Genomic DNA, 23744 nt, shown 5'->3' on the forward strand with positions numbered 1-23744 from the left:
CTGTTAGAACGGCGATCCAGTTTGGATGTCTCATCATTCTCGCGAGTCTTGTGACTATGGGTCATCCGGTCACAGGTACTGTAGATTGGTGCCTCTCAGATAGCCCAGGCTGTGGACAAGCCTTTGTTGCCCTCCGTTCAGGGTCTTGCAATAGTAATTGCTGGTCGCTTACATCGTCAAAGGGTCCCCTTCTGCGAAACGCCCCGGAGGATTTCTAACCCATCAAGGTTGAGCATCGGCGGCGGCCTTAGCCCTTTAGGCTGTCGATCAATGACCACGGCGCACGAGGTAAACGCCGAAGCGGAGGTCGTGAGAGATTTTTATCCCCGGGCAAAGGTGACCTAAAATATTCGGCACTCTATTGTTCCGCATCCGGACTGCAGTGTATTTCGCGCCCGCTGGAAGGTTGGGACTGTCATTGTGGTTCACGTGGACGAATTTCGTCCTTGTGCGGTGCGCTTACCTGGTACCTTGTAAGCCACGGAATAGTGACGATGGCAACAATGGCTGGGTGCTGTAATCATCATCAGATGCGAAGGTTGGCGAGGGTCACGTCAATCCAAATCAATAAGTTGTTGGACATTGCGAAAGGTAGTCGTTCGTGATACCAATTATAGAAACAGGCTTTCTTTAAGGCTCGGTGGTTGATCGCAAGCACTTCCAGATACGAAACTTGTGGATAGGAGCGTAGCTAAGTACTCGTAGGCAGACGGAGCGTATTCCAAAGTCTCAAAAAGGCCTAGTCAAGCGTCCGAGTTCCATTGCTTCTAGAAGACACTGGCGTTTCAGGCCCAACACTAAACCGGTTGGCAAATACGATATTTCGATAGGGCCAATTTCACAGTCCAGGCATCAGCATTTCCAACGATCCTGATGTAGAATACATTGCGAATCCTGCGACTACCGAGGCAGGGACTGGTGCCACGAGTCTGACTATTACTCGCAGTTGTTTGTTTCAAGTTACAACCTGGCAACAGGAGCACAGCCCCAGGTCCACCAACTTAGGTACGCGTATTCGTGATTCGGTACTCGTAAAAATGATACCAGGTCCAGCGGCGCATGTAACTGGATTGGAAGAGGTGATGCCAATGGTGCGTTTCCCCCCTTCCCCCTCTCGCAAAGCCTCGAGAGCGTCGTAATCGACATAGACAGACAAGAGCTTGTCCACAAGAAATCAAGAGCACGATGGAACCTATCTAAAATTCTTGGGAAACGGAAGAGCGAGCAGAAGCGAACAGTGTTGCCTTGCGAGGGCCAAGAGGCTTGAAGAAGCGCGTCAATGGCATTCAAGACGACATGCCCTAATCGTGGCGCGGTGCCCATGATCGCATTGTGTTCTTGGTGTCGGCTTGGATGAAGGGTTTGGAGGTTGTGCAAGATGAAACTTGTGCGTCGAATGGCTTTACATTCAAGCCACCAAGGGCTTGGCCGTTGGCCTCGCATAAACGATACCCTGGGCCGCGGGTTGCACAACTCGTCTGCATAATATCCGCCCAATTTTTGATCTGACCAAAACCCGTTACCGTATTGTATTACACAGTAGGGATGTAATGACCGGCCAGAGAATCGATTCACTTAGGTCACATGACTGGAATTGTTGCTCGACGTACGAGGTATCTCTTCCCTTGGTCGTATGTTCCATCCAAGAATGGCGTTTGCGAAGCCATGAGGATAGACGGCTTGGTCGCTGACGAAGATGACTACCAGTCGACTAAACACCAATCCTCATTCTCTAGTCTCCATTTTGTTTGTTCACCTCCTGCTCTTCTCAATATGTCGTCCAAGCGACACTATGGTTAATCGTTGACACCTTGCTCAGAACGTACAAAGGAGCATTGCCACAATGGGAGCTTGGTGTTGTCGGCATCAATCTCTAATCAATACAGACTCCCGCTGATACAGGATAATCCGCTCTTTCGAGGTGCCAACCGCCCGCTTATCGCGTCCTAAGTTGCTTTTGAGGAGTCTCATTGGTCATGAGGAAGCTGAGTCAGAACCTCTGGTGAGCTTCAAGCGGCTTGGTGGCCTCTCCAGGGGTCCTTTGTCATCACGTCGCTGCCGCTCAATCAGCTAGTCCTGTGCAGGGAAAGTCGCATTCGTTCCTGGCCTAAGGATGATCGTGTCATCAAGAAGCCTTCAAGACTCTGAGCTTGCCTACCTAAACCAGGAAACTGTTTGTATGCCCTTTCTGGGAAGTGGGCACTTTCTTTGCACCACTAAGGACACACCTGAAATGTACGAGGTGCTACTGCTACGCAAGCAGGTGCTTTATTCTCAACACGGGAATACTCCACTGCCCGATAGGGCCTCCAACCTCATCTCCCTGAGTCACCGGCGGCCCAGTATCTCTCAGACACATTCTCGACCTCACCCCGCCGGCCGATCGGTCCCTAGACAATCCTCAAAGGCTATTCATTTCGGGCCTTAGCAACTATCAATCGTATCACTAATCATCTAATGCTCCGAAGTATCGCTACGGCCAACCCTGAATAAAGCCGATCCTTCACTGTGTTTTTAAACACAACCGCTTGAGTGAGTGTGATGCGAGGCACATCGAACTTGTGATCCCGACCAGAGCAAGGCTAAACCGGACCTGGTAGTCGATACGTACGATCTGGATTCGCTCATTACCTGATCCACTCCCACGGGGATTTGCATCTCGTTCAGCAAAGCTTGTTTCCTACTAGGTTTTTCCAGCCCAAAATGCTAATCCCTCCACATACTGACCAAGGTGCGTATCTTTCATCTTCCTCCCGTTGCTGATAGCCACAAGCGACCAGTTAAGATGCGTGTCGGAAAACAGCCGGGTGGAACCATTCCGCAACCATGAACACACAGTGGCACAAGCGAGTACGAGCACAGTGGTTGCAATTCGGTCCAGTTAAGATCGATAATCAGGAGCTGATTGAGGCCCTCGCATCAATGCTCCTCTTGTGGTAGCTAGCGTAATGTCCATTCGTTACTGGACCAGACAAAAGACTGGCTATTATTGGATGCCTTTCAGGACCACAGCTTCTGCCGCAAGCCGAGGATCACTAATTTTCGCAATGCGCAAGAAAAACTGGACCGTTTTTTAGTATTATTGGTATTTCCGCCGTTGGCTTAGTCCCAATGCCACCCCCAGGATTCGTGCTCAGTCATGGTTCTAGTCTCCGCCCAGAGATGAAGCTTTGCTCAACTGTTCACCGAATTGACTTCCCAATCGTTGACTACTCCACTCTATTGATGAGGGCCTAATCACAGACTAAGCCTCAGCCCTGCCTGTACCTGAGCTTTCAGGCCTCTCAGCCAGGACCTCCGCCACTTGAAACCGAGAGCCGTGTCTTAACAAGGTCCGAATTGTATGACAGAGCTTGCATAAGTTCGTTCCTTGGCTGAGGAGAACGGCCGCTCCATTTCAAATCATGTGTCAGTCTCGTTCCTGAAACCCGTCCATCACGAATTTACCAAATGTGTACAACAAAAGCATTGTTAGTCAGTGGTGATCTCGGGGACCCCTCGACACGGCTCCACATACAGTTGGTTGCAAGCTATTGCCGAGGACCACATTCCCGCTGTGAAAGCCTTGTCAATGTGCTTCTACCGCAATTCAGTTCCAAGTCAGGCTTATGACGAGACGTCTCTGGTGCACGACAGCCTGGGACCTGCCCAGCGAAAACTAAGCATTGTGCTGATCTTGCGAGGCTCATGGAAGTCGACTAGTCATGGATTTCACTCTTCCTCAAGGACTAAGCCAGGATCCGCACTATGTCCACCGTTCTCGCACTAAATGCCGGAGTGACCACAGAGTACTCGTAAGGAGGGAGTGGTCCCCGTCTGACAAAGCTCACACGCTACAGTAGCGTTTCGCTGTTCGATGCTACAGCTGTTCTGAGCAGGTTCTCAAAAGGACAAAGCCCCCACTGGGACAAATAGAATCATCACAAACAACGTATGCTTGTGGTAAGTCCCCGCCCTAGACCTCGGTAAGCAAACCGTTAAGCGAAACGCCTCGACATGCTCCCTCATCTCGCTGGGGAACAAAAGTCAAAGTCTAGCAAAAGCAGTGGCAGAGGCAGTGGCAGTGGCAGCATATGATCGAAAAAACCGCTGGTAAATGTGTGGAGCCACCGAAGTCTTGAGAGTTGTGACCTTACCAAGACAGGTGATCCATTACAAGTTCTGATCACCTATGGAAAGCGGTGTTGAGATGAGATACTGCCTATCTGTACGGCACCATCTACACAACGCCATTGGCACGTCACAGTTTGTGTGGAGCTTCACGTGCCTTCCACCGAGTATCAGTTGGCCGCGAGGGTATACCTGCCATCCTCAATGTATATATCCCCACTTACATGACCGGCTTGATGGTTTTGTTGGAAGTCGAGTGGTGACTACCTTGGTGAGACGTTCAGCACACACTTACTCGTATGTCTTGAGCACAACAAAGTCCTGAAGGCTGGAGTTTTGTGATCATATAGTGCTAGACGGGTAACTGAAGTTAATGAAAAAGTACTTGATGACACGGAATTCTGGTCTTCTTCATAGACTCTATTCGCTATTTACGTCTAGTCCACCTATCGATAGCTATGCATCATACCTTGTCTGTCATTGCACGTCGTGAGACTCGTCACTTTCGTCTCCGCCATTTGTCATTTCCCAGACCCGGTACCTCAAGCGCTCGATGACTTCCCTCCTCAACCAGGTTCCTCCTGAATTCGCAAACCACTTGTCGTCGGCAGAAATGTGCTTCGCTGTGCTCTTCCCATGATTTGATCTCTCCGAAACGTTGCGACCCTCCTGGATTTCGCGCTCGATCTCTTCATCGTCCTTTTCCCAGTGGTCGAACCATGCAAATAGAAGCCTCAACTGCCAGAGTTTATTCTTCTGCATTTCCAGGCTCTTCCAAGGCGCGTCGTTGTCAAACATGGTATCGGGTGGGAGAATTCCTTTCTCGAACTCCAGTCTTGTATCTACGACTGTGCCAGTGAGTGGATCTGTTCCACCCTTGGTGGCGGGTTGCAGAACAAGTGCTCGCTCTGCGTGGTCGAAATTTTTAAGAGTCCCGAGATCAAAAAGCCACTCGAATGGATTTGTAACTTTAAACCCTGCACCGGTGGTGGCCGCAGCACCGTATCCGTGAGCAACATTTGGGTCCACGCTAGGTATGCCACTGGCCTCGCTGCGAGCCTGGAACTCCGCAGCGAAAAGATCTTGTGGAGGTCTGTCATATGCAACGCGTCGTGAAATGAAGATGTTCACTGCATTGTCCTTTTTGATTTGAGCTTTGTGTTTAGCTGCAGTGTCTGGCGAGTTTAGGTCGAGCATACCATCCCAGAATCCGTGGCCTTTGACTTCAATGGAAGCAATAGTATCCAACTCCGGAACCAGTCCTGGAATTCGCATAGTTTGGACATCACCATTCTTCAAATGGATCGTCCCTGTCATTCCACCAATAACGGATCCATCAGCCTGGTCTTTTGCGACAAGACATCTCCCCTCCACTGCCAATACCCACAAGTGACGTAAAGCTTGCAAATGACCACGATTATCGAGAACATCGTTGGGAAATACGGGATAGAAGGCGATGCAGAGACTGGCGATTGCAAGGTTCGAGGTGCCAAAGGTTCTTGTTCCACCAGCGAGAAAAAGTGCTCCTAGCGCCATATGGGCAGCAAGATGGCTACCAAATGGAGTGTCTTTGTCAGTTCGGCCATGTAGGGATCGTAGACGCCGCATGACTCGTAAATCGCCAGATCCGGCCATTACCGCTGATGTGGCGAGTGCAATTGTATCTAGACAATTGCGAGTACTATTCAAGGTAACGCGAGCATCATAATTTCGTGCTGGAAGTCGACTCAGTCTAATAAAGTGGTCAAGGTAACTCATGAGTAGATCACGAACATCGTGTCTTTGAGATCCAGCGAAGCGTAATCCAATAGCAAGACATATGCCCGCAATGATATTGAAGAATGGCATGTCCTCCGTGCTAAGAACCTTGGTAGATTTCAGGTCAACTCGATGATGGTATGGCTGAGGAAGGGATGCGCGTATGAAGTCAACTGTTGGTTTCACCGAGTCCCACATGATAAGATGACGAGCTAGCGTGCGTAGGAGAAATACATCGGGTCTCACGTAGTCGAATTGGTGGAGGGTATCTGGAACATCAACTTTTCGAGCGATCGCCTCGTCATTGGTCTTGAGAAATACAAAAGCAATCGCCATCACTGCACCTGCAGTGGCCCGATCAAGAACATGAACCATATTCACGTTCTTGGTCCCCACTGCGATCGCAAGAAGACGTTCGACGACATTCATGTCGTTGAGACCATGTAGATGTTTTCCATGGCCGAGGTTGATTAATCCTAGGGAAAAGCCAGCAGCTAGCCTGTAGCCTTCATCGCGAAGCACGCTTTCAGCTGCAGCACCCTCCTCTGGATCGTTGTTCTCAATCTCTGAGAGCATCACCTCTGACATTCGGCGATGTTGAGAACTATAGTAGAGCAATCCGATGCCAATGATTCCAGTCGTTTGAGTGAGAGGTGATAAATTCAACTCAGCTGCGCCTGGGGGAAGCAGACGAGTGACATGAACCGACAGGAGCCGAGTTATGAGAGTGTCCATCGTGCCGAGAAAAGAGGCCGACAGTCCTAGAATAAGACCGACAGAAGTCATGGTATGTTTGGGTGTGAGGTACTTAAACGCAACCCATTTCGCGAGTGATTTGAGATGTCCGTTCAACCCAAGAGCAAGAAGGAAGCCGGCATGTCGGTTCGTTAACTCTGGGGGTTTGTTGTAGAGGATCCAAGAAGTGTCAATCCCCTGGGCATCATTTGCGATCATTAGACCCATTGAAGCTCCATTATGGAAAAATGCCCAACAGACTTTTTCCTCAGTAAAGGCTGCTTTGTCGGCGCTGAAAGTCATTGCCTGAGTACTTTCGTTCGAGCGCCGAGATTTCATGATGCACTGCAGACTGAAGGCTGGGATTGGCACCCTCTCTGTAAGTAGAGGAACTCGGGCATTGAAATGCATCATTCCTCGCCCTGTAGCCACGGATAGTGTGCGTCGAGTGACATACTGTGCTAATTCTTTCTGGGCGTCGAGAAGCTCAACTTCGGTCCATTCTGGTTCAGGGGTACATTCCACAACAGGAGGTCTCGTTTGGTTGACAAGCTTCGAAGCTTCCGGAAATCTGCGATCTTCATTGAATAGTAGTTTCGTGATGGCATGGCGATCAGCCTCTGAAGATGCATCCCATCGTTGAAGTGTTTCAGTTTCCAATGATGATAAGCAGATTGTGTGGTAATCCCTGACTGCCCCATGGTTTTGAGTGAGAATTATTTTATGGAGCGAAGACCGTTGAACGTCAGTGGTAGGACTGAGTGTGAGAGACTGCCTATCAAGTACTTTTTTTTCGTCAATAGGATCAAGCACAAATGAGCCACGCTTTGACAGTATCGCTTGATACAGAGCGGCTGCTATTCCATCTGGGAAAGTCTTAATCATGGTCTCATCGATCCCAGCTTTTGAAAGCGTATGAATAGTGTGCCGAGTGCCGATGTGATTCCGACTGCTCTGCTCATATGACAGCAAGGCTAACGTGCGAGGTGTCAAGGCAGCGATCCGTTGCCATAGAATGTCCTCCGTATTGATGACCTGCTTGCCACCACCAGCGACCCTGGCCAATGTAAGAAATGGAGATTCTGGAACACCGCGGATCCAATTCTCCAGATGTGCATAAATTGAGGGCGGCGCGAATGGCTGTGCAGGCATCTGGAGACTGTCAATCAAAGCTAAATCGAACAAACAATCTTTTGACTGCGGCGCTTCGAACTCATAATATGAGCCTGCTTGGCATGTCCAGTCCTCCCATCCAAGCCAGTGACCAATCTGTGCCATGATGAATACGAGATCAGATCCGGGTGAGCCTGTTATCGAGGTCGACGACATATTGAGCTTACGTTCTTCATACAAAAGATGCAAACCAAGTAGTATGCTGGGGACGGCATTAGATCTTTCCTCCCGATTCTTGTTCATGGACGTCGGCAGATAACCTTCTGGGCCATTCGCGGCCTCGCCTACAGGTGTCTGTACATATTCTCTCGCCAGGGCAATGCATTTTTGGATGAAAGTATTAGACTTCGACTTCCTGGGGCTGAGGTCTGACGTGATAGGTGGCGCAAACCTGCCACTTTTGACCTTTGGAGTGGAGTCGATGGGATTCTCTTGCTTTTGTGACAGCCAGCTCCACGCAGGATCCTGCACTCGATAAGTAAATTTGGTTTCATGTTCGTCATTCTGCATGGTATCATAACTCGTAAGGTCAACAGCAGTTCCACTACTTGACCGTAAAAACGCACTCTTCTTTCGTCGATGGCTGGGTGTCTGGGGTGTAGTGCTGATGAATGGAACGGCCAAGGAGAAAAGTACAACAACAAGCGTCGTCCATTCTGAGATAATTGGAAATTCTCTAGTCTTCAGCCAACGAGAAACTTCCCAGAAAGAAACAAGTAGGCTTTCTTGCTGCTCAGTACCACTCACAATGTCACACATTTGCAGAATGGACGCGACTAAGGGGTCGGTTGGGCGTAGACGAAGTTGTATGGTATGTTCTTGTTGATCCTGGTCAACTACATAGAAGCGTCCCTGTGCTCCTGATCTTCTCAGAGCTTGTATGTGGATATTTTTGGCTGAGATCGTCCTCCTTATGCCAGCTTCTTGACTTCTCTTTGGACTGGTCACCATCTGCTTGGTTGCAAGAGGATCAAATAGGCCGAAACTTTGCATGAGTTCTAAGCGGTATGACGGCGACCATGGTGCCTCAAGATGTAGAGCCGTGAGCTGAGTTCGAGAATGGGTAAGGACAATCAGGCGCTGAACATCCCCATCGTGGACCTTGCAAGCATCGCTGATACCACTTATTCGCTGAAGCTCGGTAGCTTTGACCTCAAAAGCTTGCGCTTGAAACCGGCTCTTACCGCGCTTGTGGTCATGAAACTTGACCAAAATCTTGACCAAGGTCAATTGCCGAGTTCCCTTGTCCATAATGCAGACAACAAGATCTGTTGAGTGAGGGTTGCCTTGGTGGACGCATGCATGTGGACGTAACGTCGACACTTCGATATCAGCGTTAATATTGAGCGTGTCATTGTCTGCGGATCTTGGAAAGTTCTTAACTTTGAAGAAACCGATATCTCTGGGAAGATTGCTTTCTGAGCCATCAGAAACATCGTCTTCGAGCCGAATCGACCGGCGTAGGGGGTCGAACTCATCCAACAAACCACGAGCAGATAAATCTAAGAATGAAGTGCCAGCACTCATTATAGATGCATTGGCAGTGAACGAGCTTCTTCGACGGAAACCAAGGCTTTGTCGATCGTTAAAACTACCAATTGATTCGCCTCTTCTTCCAACCCTATTGAGACTTTGGCGGCCTGGGTGGCCCATCGCAAGATCGTTAAAATTGTTTCGATCATTTGCGGAACCCAGGTCTGTTCGTGCCAACATAGAGCTGACTCTGCGAGCCGAGCGTGTTTGCACACCAATGTCACCGAACTCGGGTCCCAGTTGTGAAACAAGATCGTTTGGTGGAAATAGCTTCTCCTCGTCGACAGAGGCAAAGAGGCTTTCTCCGTGAGATTGAGGTTGAGCTGAGGCATTGATGCTCTCTCTGAGATGTCCAGGCCCTCGAGTAATTGCAGCAGGTGCAGCGCCCGGATCCCGAGCGTATACGTTTGAGCTTTTCCTCAGAGAAGGACGAGATCTTGTAGAGTTACGGTTGTGGCGTTGGGCTGCATGGAGACGATCTGGAGTGTCCGGACTAACATGCCATAGAGTCAGAGAAGAGTTGGTTTCATTCAAGGTTAGAGCTATGGCTAACGGAGTGCTCATGGACGAAGTCAGACCTAATTCTGAGCAAGAGGAAAGGAAGATAATCTTTTCTGTCCGAGGGAGCGCTCTACAGTTGGCCAATTGTTCTCCTTGACGAGTTGGGCTCCAAACGACCAAGCCCAATTCCGACATGAGGTTAGTATAGGAATAGGTCCGTGGCATGCCATGGGCGTTGGATTTTTGTGGGTTTGAGAGGATGTGTTGTTTTTCGGGTGACAATAAGGATGGCCTGGAACTGTTACCGCCAATGGAGTTGAGGGTTTCATTGATGATACTCAGGTCGTGGTGCAAAGCAGGAACAGGTGTTCGCCCTGTTAGCTCGTCATCTCCCAGTTTCCGTTGCAGCACGAAGCCTAGAGGGAAGGGGAAAGCACTTTCAACCTCAAAGGGTAAGGGCACAACATGAGTGTCTCCTGAGAGGAGAAATATATGGGCGTGTGTCTTGAGCACGACGACCAAGCCACGCTCCATGACCTTGGGTCGTGTTGTACCCTCAGTTGTGTGGCTGGCACCATCGCCTGACGTCAAGTCTGTGACGAAGGCATGTAGGATGGACTCACCCTCGACATTGAGGTTGAGTGCCCGTTTGACGATGCCATTCCTTGACCACACAACACAAGACTCGGTAATTACGATCTCTTCCTCGACAGACTCGGTATTATGGCCACTATGGGTGTGGAGAAGTGACCATTTGTAGAGAGACGGGGAGGGATCAGCAGGGAGAATGGACTCCCCCACCAAGTAAGGCAAAGCAGATGGCTCATGGAGGCCGAGGGATTGGATTGAGGTCATGGCTCGGGACGAATTTCGAGAAGGGGACGGTGGTGGTCATTAGGGTTGTGGGGTTCCAAGAGCCTAGACACAATATAGCCATCCTAGAATAGTATGTCTGACTTCATGAGGAAGTCTACTTCTAGACTGAAGTGGTGGTAGTTGAGACCGAGACTCGTGGCAAGTGTGGAATACAATATCTCAGGTAGACTGGCAGTCGCGTTGTTGTAGAATAAATAAAAGTATGCGGGGAAATTCGGATTCTAAAGACGTGGATGACGGCAGATTTATCACCATAGACGGACAAATGACACTTGTCCCTTAATACCATGAGGCGCCTCCCGTCCGCGACGCGACTAACTTCACTGCATCCAAACTCCAACTGCAATTCAACTTAGTAGAGCTCTGGACGTCCGTACTTTTGATTGAACTCCTTACACATTGTCAATCAATCAGTCTCCCAATCACAACCGGATCAACTCTACCTCAACTTCCAACCCTACACTCAACGACATCATTCTATCTCCTCGCCATGGACTATTCTGTCCTGCGGCAGAAAGACCGCTATCAGCTCAGGTATGGTTCGAAGTCCTGTGGCTTGTTTTGGTCTCTTGCTAATCGGATCCCACAGTTACGACCTCTCACATAAGGCATATACCTCCTATGTGTATCCTCGTCAGTCTTCCAATGGATCTACTGTCATAGTTTATGGCCATGAGCGAGGATTGCGTATAATCTGGTATGCCGGAAAGAACTTGAAATCTCCCCAAAAAGTCTCCCCACCAAAGACAAATGGTTCCGCAAAGACTGATCCTATGGTCATTGACTTGTCCTCCGACGATGGAGAAGATCAATCCGCATCTGTTTCACCTCCGGAATTTGAAGACGAGGAGGAAGAGATCGATCCCGCAAAGCCTTACCGTGGTATCATACGTCAGATTGATATTCCCTTGGGGACCGCAGCCTTACGAATTGCAATCCCACACATCCCCAAAGACATTGCTCAAGCTCCTCCGGACTCTTGGCCACCTGTATTTCTGGACCATATCCTGGTTGCAGCCGCATGTGCAGATTCTTCCTTGCAAATCATCATTGCTCCACTCCTCCCTCCTAGTCTAGAAGTTCAGGATTTCACCAAACTCGGCATTCAGACTTTGAAAATTGTTGGTCCTAATTCCCACCAAGAGTTCATCTCCGACATAGCCGTCACCCACACGCTTGATGTTGAAAGGGATGATTCGGAAAATGATACACAAGCCAGGTCCAGACCTCAGACTCGTTCACAACCAAATCAAAACTCAACCGACACCAATGCGCAAAAATGGTCATTGCTAATAGCATCAATCTCGTCTACAGGGTCAGGTTTACTCTTGGTTCATCAGATCCCTCTGATAGGACAAGCATCCCTGTCCCCAAAGCCCGAACACCTACTCCCATTGAGGAGGCAATTCTTACGTTCTTCGGCTCTTGGTGCCACCATGTCCTTCAATCCTTCTCCTTACCCTAATGATCGACATTCCACTCTACTCTTCACTCTCCCCGCAACCTCTACAGTCAAACTTTACCAAGTCTTTCCGACCCATACAAGAGAACGTCGTGGCTCAACAGCAACCTCAGATTCTGCTTCTACTCGCGCTTCTTTGCGGACTTCTGGTCCCGACAAAGGCAGGATTCTCGCAACATTTCTTCCTCCTTTCCTTCACAACAACAGTGCAATCCTACCTCGAAGGAAGAAGTGCCTGGATGCTCAATGGATCGCTAGTGGCCGTGCTGTGTTAGCACTCCTCGAGGATGGTGAGTGGGGTATTTGGGATGTTGAAGCTATTGGACCCAACTCCTCTGGCACGCGGAGCAATCTTATCCAGGGCCAATCCAACATTTCGGGTCTTCAAGGAGGTTCTATCACGAAATTTGCCATTCGATCCACTATTTTCCCGTCAGAAGGAAAACAAGCAATTTCTTCAGATGGTCAGGCCCAGCCAACTTCAGGCTCCCTGGCCCTGATGACACCATCAACACGAAAGATTCGTTCTGAGGGTTTGTTCCATGGTGCTTCGCATCAGGATGCGGACCAGACGACCTCTCAGAGTCCTCATGGAAGTATATGTGTAGACGAACAGCCGACCAAGAATGGCAGGCCACTTGACGAATCCATCATCATCAATTACGCTCGTGAACACATTTATATTCCATCGGTGTCAGCGTTCTGGAAGTCAGATGTTAAGCCTATTCGCTTACCCGCCGTCAAATTGGGTGGACAGCAGCCGCGCAGAGTTGGGCTCCTTCACGATATGGACGCGAAGGCCCAAGCAGGGGGTGCAATCTTCAGCTCTACCTCGTCATCCGTCCCAAATTTTGTGGTGCAGACCTCTCATCGTCTGATTTTATCCGTCCATGGTCTCTCAGATACCACAGAACAGCCTTCAACATCCTTGAAATCTGGCGACGCCCTTCCACTTTCTTTCACAAAATCCACCTCTGACCAGGTGTTACTCAACTCTGGAGATCTAGATATCGATGGCATGGATCGAATCATTACCAATATGGGTACCGCTGGTCGAAGATCCAAACCACTGAACCTTTCAGCCAACAACACGTTCATCAATCGAGAAGCCTGGACTCAGGAAGAACCTGATGAGGACGTCGATATGATGGCAAACTCGCCAACGCCATTACATCATTCATCCCGTGGATTTCCCACTCACACCGAAGGATTTTCGCCGCAAAAACGTCGATCATCCAGAGAAAGAAATCGATTATCCCATAACCGTGTGCGGCCAACTACAGAGCGACGCGTCTTTACTTGATCAATATCTTCCTCAATGTTACAGAACGCTATCATGAGGATTCACAAACCTCGTTCAATCCTGCGGTTGATTCGACCCGGCTATGAAACATTTGCAAACAGCGGAGAAATACTTCTCCTCAAATCATGATACCCACCATAGAATTTTGAGCACTTCCGAGATTCAGCTCACTGGGAGCGCCGTCTTGAGTTTGCTCTGATGAGAAGGCGTGGATAGTTGAAGCAGCTAATTTACCAAGTCCGGATCCTCCGTGATTGTGTTCGTCGCTTTTCAGTACACCACTCTGTCCAGGCCGTATCAAGTCTACTGCTCGAAATCCAGTGTCCCTCGTTTGTTGCTTTTATGTTACCCGTTTCTCACTTCTACGTCATTCCCCCCCCCCCCCCCCCATACAACCCCCAAACTCGCGATGCCAGGTGGAGCACAAGGTGAGATCAATACCTTTGTCAAAACACACAAGCTCAGTATCCTTCGCGAAAGATCAAAGGAAGAGAAGAAGAAACGGACACTCCCCCGACCCTCCCGGCCCTCCGATCTAGGATGAATTTCCCAGATCGTGAGTTCCAACCCTGGAGTGGCGCATGGTGATGTTTTCGAGCCCTTTGTTGTTTTTATGCAAAGAGCAAGTCTCTTCTTACATTTACCCGAAACCCTCATATAGTATGATTCACACTCCAAGCCCATGCTCCCCATCGTTTCACATGGGGGTCCTCAGGGGGAATTGGCCTTTTTGTCGTCTGACTTCTGGCAATTAAATGCATCTGGCTTCTGAGGTCCGTGGTGCACCGGGGAACTCGCGCTGGCGATGAGCTCTTTTCTCCTGACGAGCGGAGTGTTCGGAAGACCTTGAGCTGGACTGAGCTGCCAATTTAGAGATATTGAAAAAAGGATATGTTCTCCCACCTACTACCCATATACCAAGATTTGTCTGTTCAACCGAAGATATACTCGATGTATTGCAGTCGATTTGAGTAACCTACCTAGGTTGATAATCCGTTTTTGGAATTGTGTACCTAGCTAGGCAGTGCAGGGCGTTGAGGCGTTACCGCGACTACTTAGGTACTTGACTGCAAATCAGGCTGTTTACCAAACGAACTGGAGGGCCACGACTGACATGTGCTCTTGTCATGAACCCCGACAGGGACCTTAGAGCTAGTTAGGACACCCAACCAAGATGATTCCTTGACATCCGTAGGTCCACCCACCGGCACGCACAGTGCGAATCGCTTGACTTGATATCTAGCAAGACGCGGGGTAACATCGTTTTCCTGTTCCTCCAATTGGAGGACAACAACAACCTTTGTAGGACTAAGAACATTCATATTGGTCGATCCTCGCTCAGAGAAACCTGGAATACGAAACAGCTCTCGAGGTAACCCCGATTGACAAGCCTTCGTTTACTGCTTAGCAAACCTGTAAAGGCAACATGTCGCCTGCCACATTCTGGACTGGGATAGATTCCCCGGTTCGTGTGATTGGGGAGAGCAGGGAAGCTGTACTCAACCAGAGACCTGTCTAGACTCTGAGTTCTTCACGGACAGGCGCCCATTGAACTGTAAGTCATAAAACGGAACGAGGAGTAGGAGGAACAAATGAGGGGCAAGGTCTGCAAGCGACATTTCAACTTGGTTAAAAGAAGGACTGATTCGATCCCAATCATTCCCTCGCAAGCGACATGCTCGACTTCTTGAGCCACTGGTTGCTCGCTCGTTCTATCTCTTTTCCCTTCGAACTTCTCTGAACATTCAAATCAACGGTGCAAAAGCCCAGGAACTCCAGGACACCCGTCAGACATTAGGCTTTTAGACACGGCACGCGTCAGTGCTCTAAGCACGTTGACTCTGTGATTCAGCCTTCCTACTCTGCTACGTCATCATCTCTACCCACATCGGTCGATCAGGCACAGATCAGAGGCACGTCTCTAAGCCTGACCACCACATATTAGGGCAGGCCACTTAAAGTCGAGTACCGCATTCAACCTAGGTACTCGTGCGAGTAATATATATCGCACAGGCAATATCACGCGAGTGCCCACCTACAACCGTGGTCACCCCAGTCGCCATTTCTGTCGAACAGTGGTACAATACTCGAGTTCCAGACTTTATTTAACTTGACCACATTTCCTTTCCTTTTTGCTATCTGGTATCTTATCATTGATACAGTCGAGCTATTGAACGTATTCACGAATATCCACCAAACCAATCCAAATCTACCAACCAACAAATACCCTCATCAGTCAGCAGCCTGAATCAAGATGTTTTTCAAACAGACGGGCTACAAGCCACGCACGAACAGCCAATCATCAGGTAAATCAGGAAGCGCCTCTGTAGCCAGCAGCCCTCCCAAGGACGAGACCAAGACAGCCAGTACGGCTGCTGCTGGTGACAATACCGTTGTCTCAGCGGCTGTCGCTGGACGACGAAGAGTGAGTTTGTTTGATAATCACCATGAGCAATATTCAGGGGGGACATCGTGAATACTAACAACGGTGTGTACAGTCCTCAGCTGCTGGTGCAGACAAGTTCGCTGGACTGCAAGGCTTGAAGCGAGGGAGCCAGGATACGACCAAGTGGGCGGAGCAGAAGCCTGGCCAGGATGGTATTCTGGGTGGTATGTGGAATAGCTTTACCAAGGGTTCATAAGATATCCTTTTCGAAATCTTGGATGCTCAGGGGAAAACTTAGGGGGATTCGGCATTAAAGGCCCCCACCGTATTGCTATCGAGTATGACCCGAAACCGAAATTGTCTCATTGCGATGAATCATGAACTAGGAGGGAGAAGCAGGTCCATCATGTTGGCTGAATTTATTGTCCTACCGTTCTCCTGCGAAGCAGATATATTTTAATTGAGTGTACGATGTCGGCACTTCCGATCAGGCTCGATGCTATTGACCTGGCATAAGCCTTCGACAGTTCGAGGGATTATCGACTGTCATCTTCCTCAAGCCTCCTTCTCACACATAATTTACAGTTCAATCCACTCGTGTTGTTGAACACTTGCGTGTGAATCTCTCATTCGATAGTACATCTCCGACATGTAGACGACGTGCAAGCGTACAATTTTGCCGTTCCCGCCAGTTGTAAATCGACCATGTTCTGGACCCCTGCTTCTGCTTCTTCTTTCTGCTCTTCTTCTCCATCATCGCCAGTAATCTCTGCAGTACTCTGCTTCCTCTTCTGCCAGCTGCTGATCTAGCATCTGCTGCATCTCTGATTCGTCATCATCAATCTTCTCTGTCAACTTCAGAGGTGGAATTGGCGCACTTGCGTAGTCCCTGACCATCAAATCTCTCAGGGGTGGTGTCTGGACAATTACCTTGCGAGGCCTGGGTCGTGGTCGAAAGGGAACGTCTGGCGTGGTCGCGTGGGACCAGCCTCGCCAGCCTGAAGTATCTGACTCTTCAGAGCAGGGGCTGCCTTCGGGTCCGGTCGAGAACACCGAGAGACTTCTACTGCATCGCTCCCTGTAGATACCTTGTACGAAGTTTTCAAATTCCCTGTGTCGAATGCCTTGACTGTAGCCCTCGACCTCAAAAGCTCTTATAACCGCATATGCAAAGATTTCCTTGTAGCGATAAGGGATGTCGTCAATAGACTAGGAATATATGTTAGTACACCCTGAGAGGTAGAATCTCGTAACACTCACGCTTCCAAGGAGCAAGCCGCTGTCGTATCGCAATTCTTTGACTAGTTCCATTGCGCCTAGAAGTTTATAGATTGCTTCGTTGGTAAGCTCTGCGACCAGTTCATTAGGGACAGCGCCCCAAATAATAAACTATAAGGAGTCATGTTAGCTCCTTATTCTTCAGGCAAGAGATTTCCCGCTTATAAATACCTCGCCAGTCCCAGTATAATTGCGTTGATGCTCAGACTTCATTGGATTTTCATCACGAATCTTTCTCAACTTGCCGAACCTCTCATCGGTATTCTTTAGATCTTTGCAGAGAGTTGGGACAAGCCAGATTTTATCGCGCTCTATGCCAAAGCGACTCTTGAGGCTCTCTTCCACCTCATTGTAGTCGATGACTGCTAAGTGGAGTTCGTGTTTTGCGGCCGCCATGATCTTTAGAGCTCGACTGAGATATTCGGTGAAACTAAGCCATGGCGAGTTGAAAGTTTCGTCGCTACTTAGATGGCAATATGCCGAGTCTCTAAACTCTTGTGAGCCATATTTTGGGGGACATGACACTGGAGTCGAATTAGTTAAAAATCTTCGGGCTTGTAGACCGTGGCTAGGGCGAAATGCCCGAAACAATAGGCGTGGTCGTGTAGGCACTTTCTTGCCATTGTAGTCGCGGCGAACCCTCAACTTAGGAAACACTCGATCCTCTTCATTCTCGACGGGTCCATCTTCGAAGCCATCAAGGCTAGACTCGTCGCTTGCTTCCTGCCAGGAACTCCCGGAACACGATGTATCCGAATCAGTAGATCCTGCTAGTGACCGCTCGGAGGCCGAGTAGGTTCCTCTCTGGTCGAAAGTTACCCTTCTCCTCTTTGTAGGGGTTTCAGTCTCGGAATCAGCTGTAGAGTCTGTTGATTGCCGTGATCTCGAGGTAGGATTGGCAGCTTCTGCAACGGGCCTCAACTCGATATCCATAGAAGCGGCTACTGCCTCGATCTTGTTTCGGACAAGGCGACTTGACCGCAATGCCTGCTGAAAATCTAGCTGACCAAAATGTCTGAATCTTTTGCCTCGTGGGGATTGGCGTAAATCGGCGACTTGAGAGACCACAGCGCCAGTGGTGAGGCCGTTGTCAAAGCCCTCATGATTCAGTTCTTTTGCATAAAATTTGTTGAAAACGTCCCGCCGTTCGTCACTACTGATATCATAAAATCGCTCCAGGACAGCGAGCGTGTCCCTTTGTTCGGCAGTCCATCGATGCTTGGGTGTGCCTTGGTCCATGATTGAGATAATAGATCTGGTCGACATCGGTCAATGGCGTAGGGAATGGATTTGAACTTGACTGAGATCGAAGGTGTCGCTGGTGGAAGTTGCAAAGAGGGAAGTACTGAAGGGCGAGACGAAGATGAGGTTTAGGCAGGGAAGGTGAGGAGTGTAGAAGCTTATGCAAGAGAGTCAGTATGGGTAAAAGAGAAATCATAGTTGTCACATTAATAGGGCTAAGTATTGCGTAGGTTGATAGCAAGAAGAGATGAAATAGAAGTGAGAACAAAGTGAGTCGTTATTCATGGCTTGATTGAGTGACTGACTGACGAGATCTAAGGTCTTTATCGAATCTATCAGTCTTCTGTACCCAGAGCGTGCTACCGATCGATAAGACCGGCTGTTCGAATCTATCTGAGAAGCTCAGCGCAATAACTAGGTACTACCAAGAGCGTACTCCATGTCGATAAGGCTGGTCAGGGTTCTCTTCTTAGTCATGTCGGCATCTGAGATAACGGCACTCGACGGGGACAAGGCTGCGTACCTCTGCAAAAAAGGGGAAGTGATGGGGTCGGACCGGAATAAGCATGCCCAGAGTTTGGCGCGGGAGGCATTTGGTATCCGACTTGGGTGCAGGTCGCTAGTTAATACTGCACCGTAGATTCACTTCCTCTCCAATACGTCAGGTAGGTACTATCGTTCTCCTCCACCAGACAATACTCACACTGTCAAACGATAGACTCGCCCAACTGCTCAATGTTACTCTGAAGAGGCAGAATTTACTCGTTCCCCCGCATTACCCACCTTGACACCAAGATGGAGGAGGCAGAGGCAGCGCAATATCTAGAATCGTTGTTAGGCAAGACATTACACGTGACAATCCCCGATGGTATGACTGGTGTTCGAGGTTTCGATATATGATGGCTGATGAGATGTCTTGTAGGAAGGCTCTTCAACGGCACGTTCCGTTGTACAGATCGAGTAATAGATACCAGCAAATACTCGACGCCATGACTGACAGGCTGACAAATCGTAGGACAGTAACATCATCTTATCAAATGCTTTCGAATATCGCATGCCAAACAAGGCTACCGAAGCAGCCGCGATCAGCGCAGCGAGAGCGACAGGTCAAACAACTCGAGCGGATATGATATCGAGATTTGTTGGACTAATAGTGATTCCCGGGAAGCAGATCGCGAAGATGGAAGCCGAAGAACGGAGAGACTACCCAAGTGGACTTGTTCGGCCTCTTACTATTCAAACGAGGTCCTGAGTCGTTAGAGAAAGGGGTTAGGGAATGCGTGCATTTGATGTTTTCAACACAGACCTAGTTAGCGTGGGTTGGAAATCAACAGAGTTGTCTTCACAGCTAGAGGACAGGTAATGTTGCACACAGACGAGTTATGGACCAAGATGTGCAACAATGAGAGCCTGGGGGCCACCAGATCCATCTTAGATCCATCTCCATGACCATGTCAGATCCGAGGTTGCTGAACAATAGCAAGAGAGTTTCGGTGCCAAGCAGCGGAATCGGTCTGGCCAAGAGGACAGATATTGAGGCTGGAGAATTGGGTGTTTGACTGGCGGTTTTAAGGCAGGTATGGCCGAAGTCACGCCAGTGCCAGTGGTCGTCCGGCATGTGTTTGCCGCACGAGTGTTGGTGGTTGATGGGCCCGAGGGGCCCGAACGCCTACTAGTTAGACTGGTTCAACTTCACTCTAGGCAGGGTCCTTACTCCTTAGGGCCCAATGGGGGCAACCAAAGACCCAAGTTTGGCCAGGATTCTGGGTAGGGCGGACTCCCTATGGCCAACCACAGGCCCATGACAGGGGACTTTGCAACTACCTCCGCTCCCCGGGGCAGGGACTACCGACTCGTCAAATACCCGTACCTCTCCCAGACTTCTAGGCTTTCAGCGGATGGCCAGTCTCGAAAGCGCTGCATCCATCCATGGGCTCAGGCTTCGCTGTTCCGTGCCAGTGCCAGTGCCAATACATTTGTCCATCTACATACAATCCCAAAGCTCTTTACCTTGGATCAAATCTCAGCCCCAGAGCGTCCTCCCCAAATCAACTACATTCTCGCAAAGCTCTCCTTCCTTGACTCTTTCTTTGTATCCTGAAAACGCGTCGACACTCCACTACTCCTTCTCTTACAGGTTAGTCCAGGTGGCCACCTCCCTCGTATCTGATCGAAACCCCCGATTTGGGCCAGTGACGCAACACTGTTTCACTTGGGTCGATGATACAAAATCAATCACGAGTGATGATCTAGTTACTTAGCTACTGCTCTACATAATTACCTCGTTATTGCTGAGCAGGTCGCACGCCAATTGGTGCAATCTGCCATTCCTCCTACCCGCCGCCCAACTTTCACTGACATATGACTCCCTTCTTCTCGCAGGCAAGACAAAGAGGACAATTACCAAGAGACCTACAATCCCCTCCAGAACCCTATTGTCGACATCTTTCTTGAACATCTTGCAATCCATGATAATCAAACGAGGAAGATCAACCTATTAAGTCTACGTGGGTCAAACAGGACAACGCGCGCTCTCATCAGAGGCCCGCTCTGCAAAGCCGCCAAAACGCATTCCTCAAAGCTTCTGCTTATCTCACTCCTCAAACCTCCCTGACTCCGGCTCTTCCACACTCGACTCGTATCGCCTTCGTTCATCCCTGTGCCAGCTGATTGCATTAAATGGGTCAACAACAATCAAAGAGTAGCGATGGGACCAGGACTCCAGTAAAAAGTTCCTCGTCACAAAATCTCCCCGAGACTTTGCAACAATATCCTTCCATTTCAAAGTCTGATACAAAAGACAGTTCCTCCAGGTCCATTCGATCCTCTATACGAAGCAAAATCAAGAGCTCAGGAGACGATAAGACAAACGATAGCCCTAGAGCTTCCGCATCCGCGCTTTCCAATGTTGACGGAACAAACAGTGATAGGGCAGATGCAAGCTCTATTGCAAGTGGACGCTCAGGCTCGTCACGAGCCACAAAGGATAAGTTCAGCAACGGCCCATTAGTCGAATCTCCAACATCTCCAACCGACGATGATGACGCCCCATCTCCAGGTACCACAACCCCTGCACGACCGCCATCACCAACGCAGTCCAAGTCGGTTGGAAAAGGGCACAAATCGGTCGATAGAGCCCAGAGGACTGGGGAGGTCGGGGCAGTCTCGGATGAAGCCCCACACCAAGCCCACCACCATTCTTCTACCCAGAAGGCTGGCGAATCCATCCTGGTCAAGCGCGAGAACCAAATCAACCCAAGGGCTCCCGAGACGAAAGCTTCACTTCGAGCAAAACTTGCTGATCTCCCAGGCGCATCGCCAGGAGGAGGGATGGGCATTGGAGAGGTGAACGACATGGATTTGGATGACATGATTTCCCGGTTGTTAGATGCTGGATACACCACCAAGGTCACCAAAGCAGTATGCCTTAAGAACGCCGAGATCACAGCAGTATGTACTGCTGTTCGAGAGGTACTGTTATCGCAGCCAGCCTTGTTGGAGTTGAGTGCGCCAGTCAAGATCGTGGGTGATATCCATGGCCAGTACAATGACCTGATCCGGTTGTTCGAGATGTGTGGTTTCCCTCCCAGTTCCAACTTCTTGTTCTTGGGTGACTACGTGGATCGAGGGAAACAGTCACTCGAGACTATCCTTCTCCTCTTTTGCTACAAGTTGAAATATCCCGAGAACTTCTTCATTCTTCGTGGCAACCACGAGTGCGCCAATGTCACTCGTGTCTATGGTTTCTACGACGAATGCAAGCGGAGATGCAATATCAAGGTGTGGAAGACATTTATTGACACCTTCAACTGTCTGCCCATTGCTTCCATTGTGGCAGACAAAATCTTCTGTGTTCATGGTGGACTCTCACCTAGTCTTTCCCATATGGATGACATCCGTCAAATTGCACGACCAACAGATGTTCCGGACTATGGACTTTTGAACGACTTATTGTGGAGTGACCCTGCCGACATGGACCAAGATTGGGAGTCTAATGAGAGAGGAGTCAGTTACTGTTTTGGTAAGAAGGTCATAGTAGACTTCCTTGCTCGGCATGACTTCGACCTTGTCTGTCGTGCTCATATGGTGGTGGAGGATGGGTACGAATTTTTCAACGATCGACTATTAGTCACTGTTTTCTCTGCACCAAATGTAAGTGAAGTTATTGTTTCAAGTGAATCTGGAATTATACTAATGGTCGTAGTACTGCGGCGAGTTTGACAACTGGGGAGCTGTAATGTCTGTCTCCAGCAATTTGCTATGTAGCTTCGAGTTACTGAAGCCTTTGGATTCGAGCGCACTGAAGAATCATATCAAGAAAGGACGTAATGCACGCCAAAACATGCTCAACAGTCCAGTAAGTCTATCAATTTCCAATGATCTTGCAATAAGATTAACCAAGTTCTTTAGCCGGCACAAGTTTCAGCTCAAAGCTTCTAAAGCGTGGTTCACAGCAAATGTGGTCAACAACGACCAATTGCTTCCATAGCCCCACGAGGCATCTGTTTCAGTACCCGTGGAGAAGTGCCAGGCTTCAGGTCAGAATTCTAAACAACATGATTATGAGTACAGCACAAAGAGGTCTCCATGCTTATCCGTATTGCGCTGGCGAAGAGGTCCCTCTTCTGCTGTGAAGTTGCCCTGCGTTAGCGGAACGGAGACCTGACCCACCACCCCGACTCACAAGATGCAGACCAGGGTATAATGTGAGCGAGCAACAGAAAAGACAAGCAGTCAGGAAAGTAATACAAAAGCTTAAGGTCTCGAACGATTGTGGATAGTTTGACAAGGACGTCCTCAGCGTGTCTATTCGCAGAGCACCATGTACTGACGTACTGAAGTTGTATCAGAAATCACAAGTGGTGTTATGGCGGGCTTCTCGGAGACCAAGGAGACGACGAAATGGGGTAACGAAAACGAGCCACGCTCGATGAGTATAGACGGGGGAATCTGGCTGAGGTAGTGGGGTTGAGACTACATTATTTTTCTACATTGTTGCTTCATGGGACGTAGTCGTCTTCTTGCCTACCTATCTAGGTAGGTAATATCTTATTGACTCCAATATTGCAATCTGATGGCACTTTTCACCAAAATCAACTTGAATCACCCAGTGGCTGACTAAGATCCCAGGTGGACCCACGTGACGCGTGACAGATCGATGACGTAGCGGTGGTCCCTGCTGTGCCCAACTTGAAACTTGAAACCCAAGTCTGGGGATGATCACCACTGCGACTCCAAGTCACACTTTCTTGCATGAGTCCTCCTTTAGCGACTTGGACTTGTTACCGAGATCTTTCTGTCCAAGGCTCTGGTCCTAAAGTATTCTTGGTTCGGACCTCGCTTTCTAGACGTGGTCTCATAACCTTCCAGCCATCATTCCACCTATT

The 23744-nt window shown here is 49.3% G+C and overlaps 5 protein-coding genes across 5 annotated transcripts; 3 read left to right on the top strand and 2 right to left on the bottom strand.

The window, feature by feature from the left end:
- Positions 1-4587: 4587 nt before the first annotated feature.
- On the bottom strand, positions 4588-10665 carry LTR84_009379 (uncharacterized protein; the record flags this gene model as incomplete). Its single annotated transcript, XM_064852919.1, has 1 exon — positions 4588-10665. One exon carries the CDS (start codon positions 10663-10665, stop codon positions 4588-4590), a length of 6078 nt encoding a protein of 2025 aa, XP_064700905.1.
- A 511-nt stretch (positions 10666-11176) lies between these two features.
- On the top strand, positions 11177-13451 carry LTR84_009380 (uncharacterized protein; the record flags this gene model as incomplete). The annotated part of the gene is made up of 2 exons (XM_064852920.1): positions 11177-11220; positions 11276-13451. 2 exons carry the CDS (start codon positions 11177-11179, stop codon positions 13449-13451), a joined length of 2220 nt encoding a protein of 739 aa, XP_064700906.1.
- A 2254-nt stretch (positions 13452-15705) lies between these two features.
- Positions 15706-16093, top strand: LTR84_009381 (uncharacterized protein; the record flags this gene model as incomplete). Its single annotated transcript, XM_064852921.1, has 2 exons — positions 15706-15876; positions 15950-16093. The coding sequence occupies 2 exons, from the start codon at positions 15706-15708 to the stop codon at positions 16091-16093; spliced, it is 315 nt and encodes a 104-aa protein (XP_064700907.1).
- A 497-nt stretch (positions 16094-16590) lies between these two features.
- LTR84_009382 (uncharacterized protein) lies at positions 16591-18354 on the bottom strand (the record flags this gene model as incomplete). The annotated part of the gene is made up of 3 exons (XM_064852922.1): positions 16591-17046; positions 17098-17226; positions 17287-18354. 3 exons carry the CDS (start codon positions 18352-18354, stop codon positions 16591-16593), a joined length of 1653 nt encoding a protein of 550 aa, XP_064700908.1.
- Positions 18355-21036: 2682 nt separating this feature from the next.
- Positions 21037-22797, top strand: LTR84_009383 (uncharacterized protein; the record flags this gene model as incomplete). The annotated part of the gene is made up of 3 exons (XM_064852923.1): positions 21037-22509; positions 22562-22714; positions 22768-22797. The coding sequence occupies 3 exons, from the start codon at positions 21037-21039 to the stop codon at positions 22795-22797; spliced, it is 1656 nt and encodes a 551-aa protein (XP_064700909.1).
- Positions 22798-23744: the final 947 nt, after the last annotated feature.

The sequence above is a fragment of the Exophiala bonariae genome, assembly GCF_035927105.1.
Source record: "Exophiala bonariae strain CCFEE 5792 chromosome Unknown scaffold_38, whole genome shotgun sequence".
NCBI lineage: Eukaryota > Fungi > Ascomycota > Eurotiomycetes > Chaetothyriales > Herpotrichiellaceae > Exophiala > Exophiala bonariae.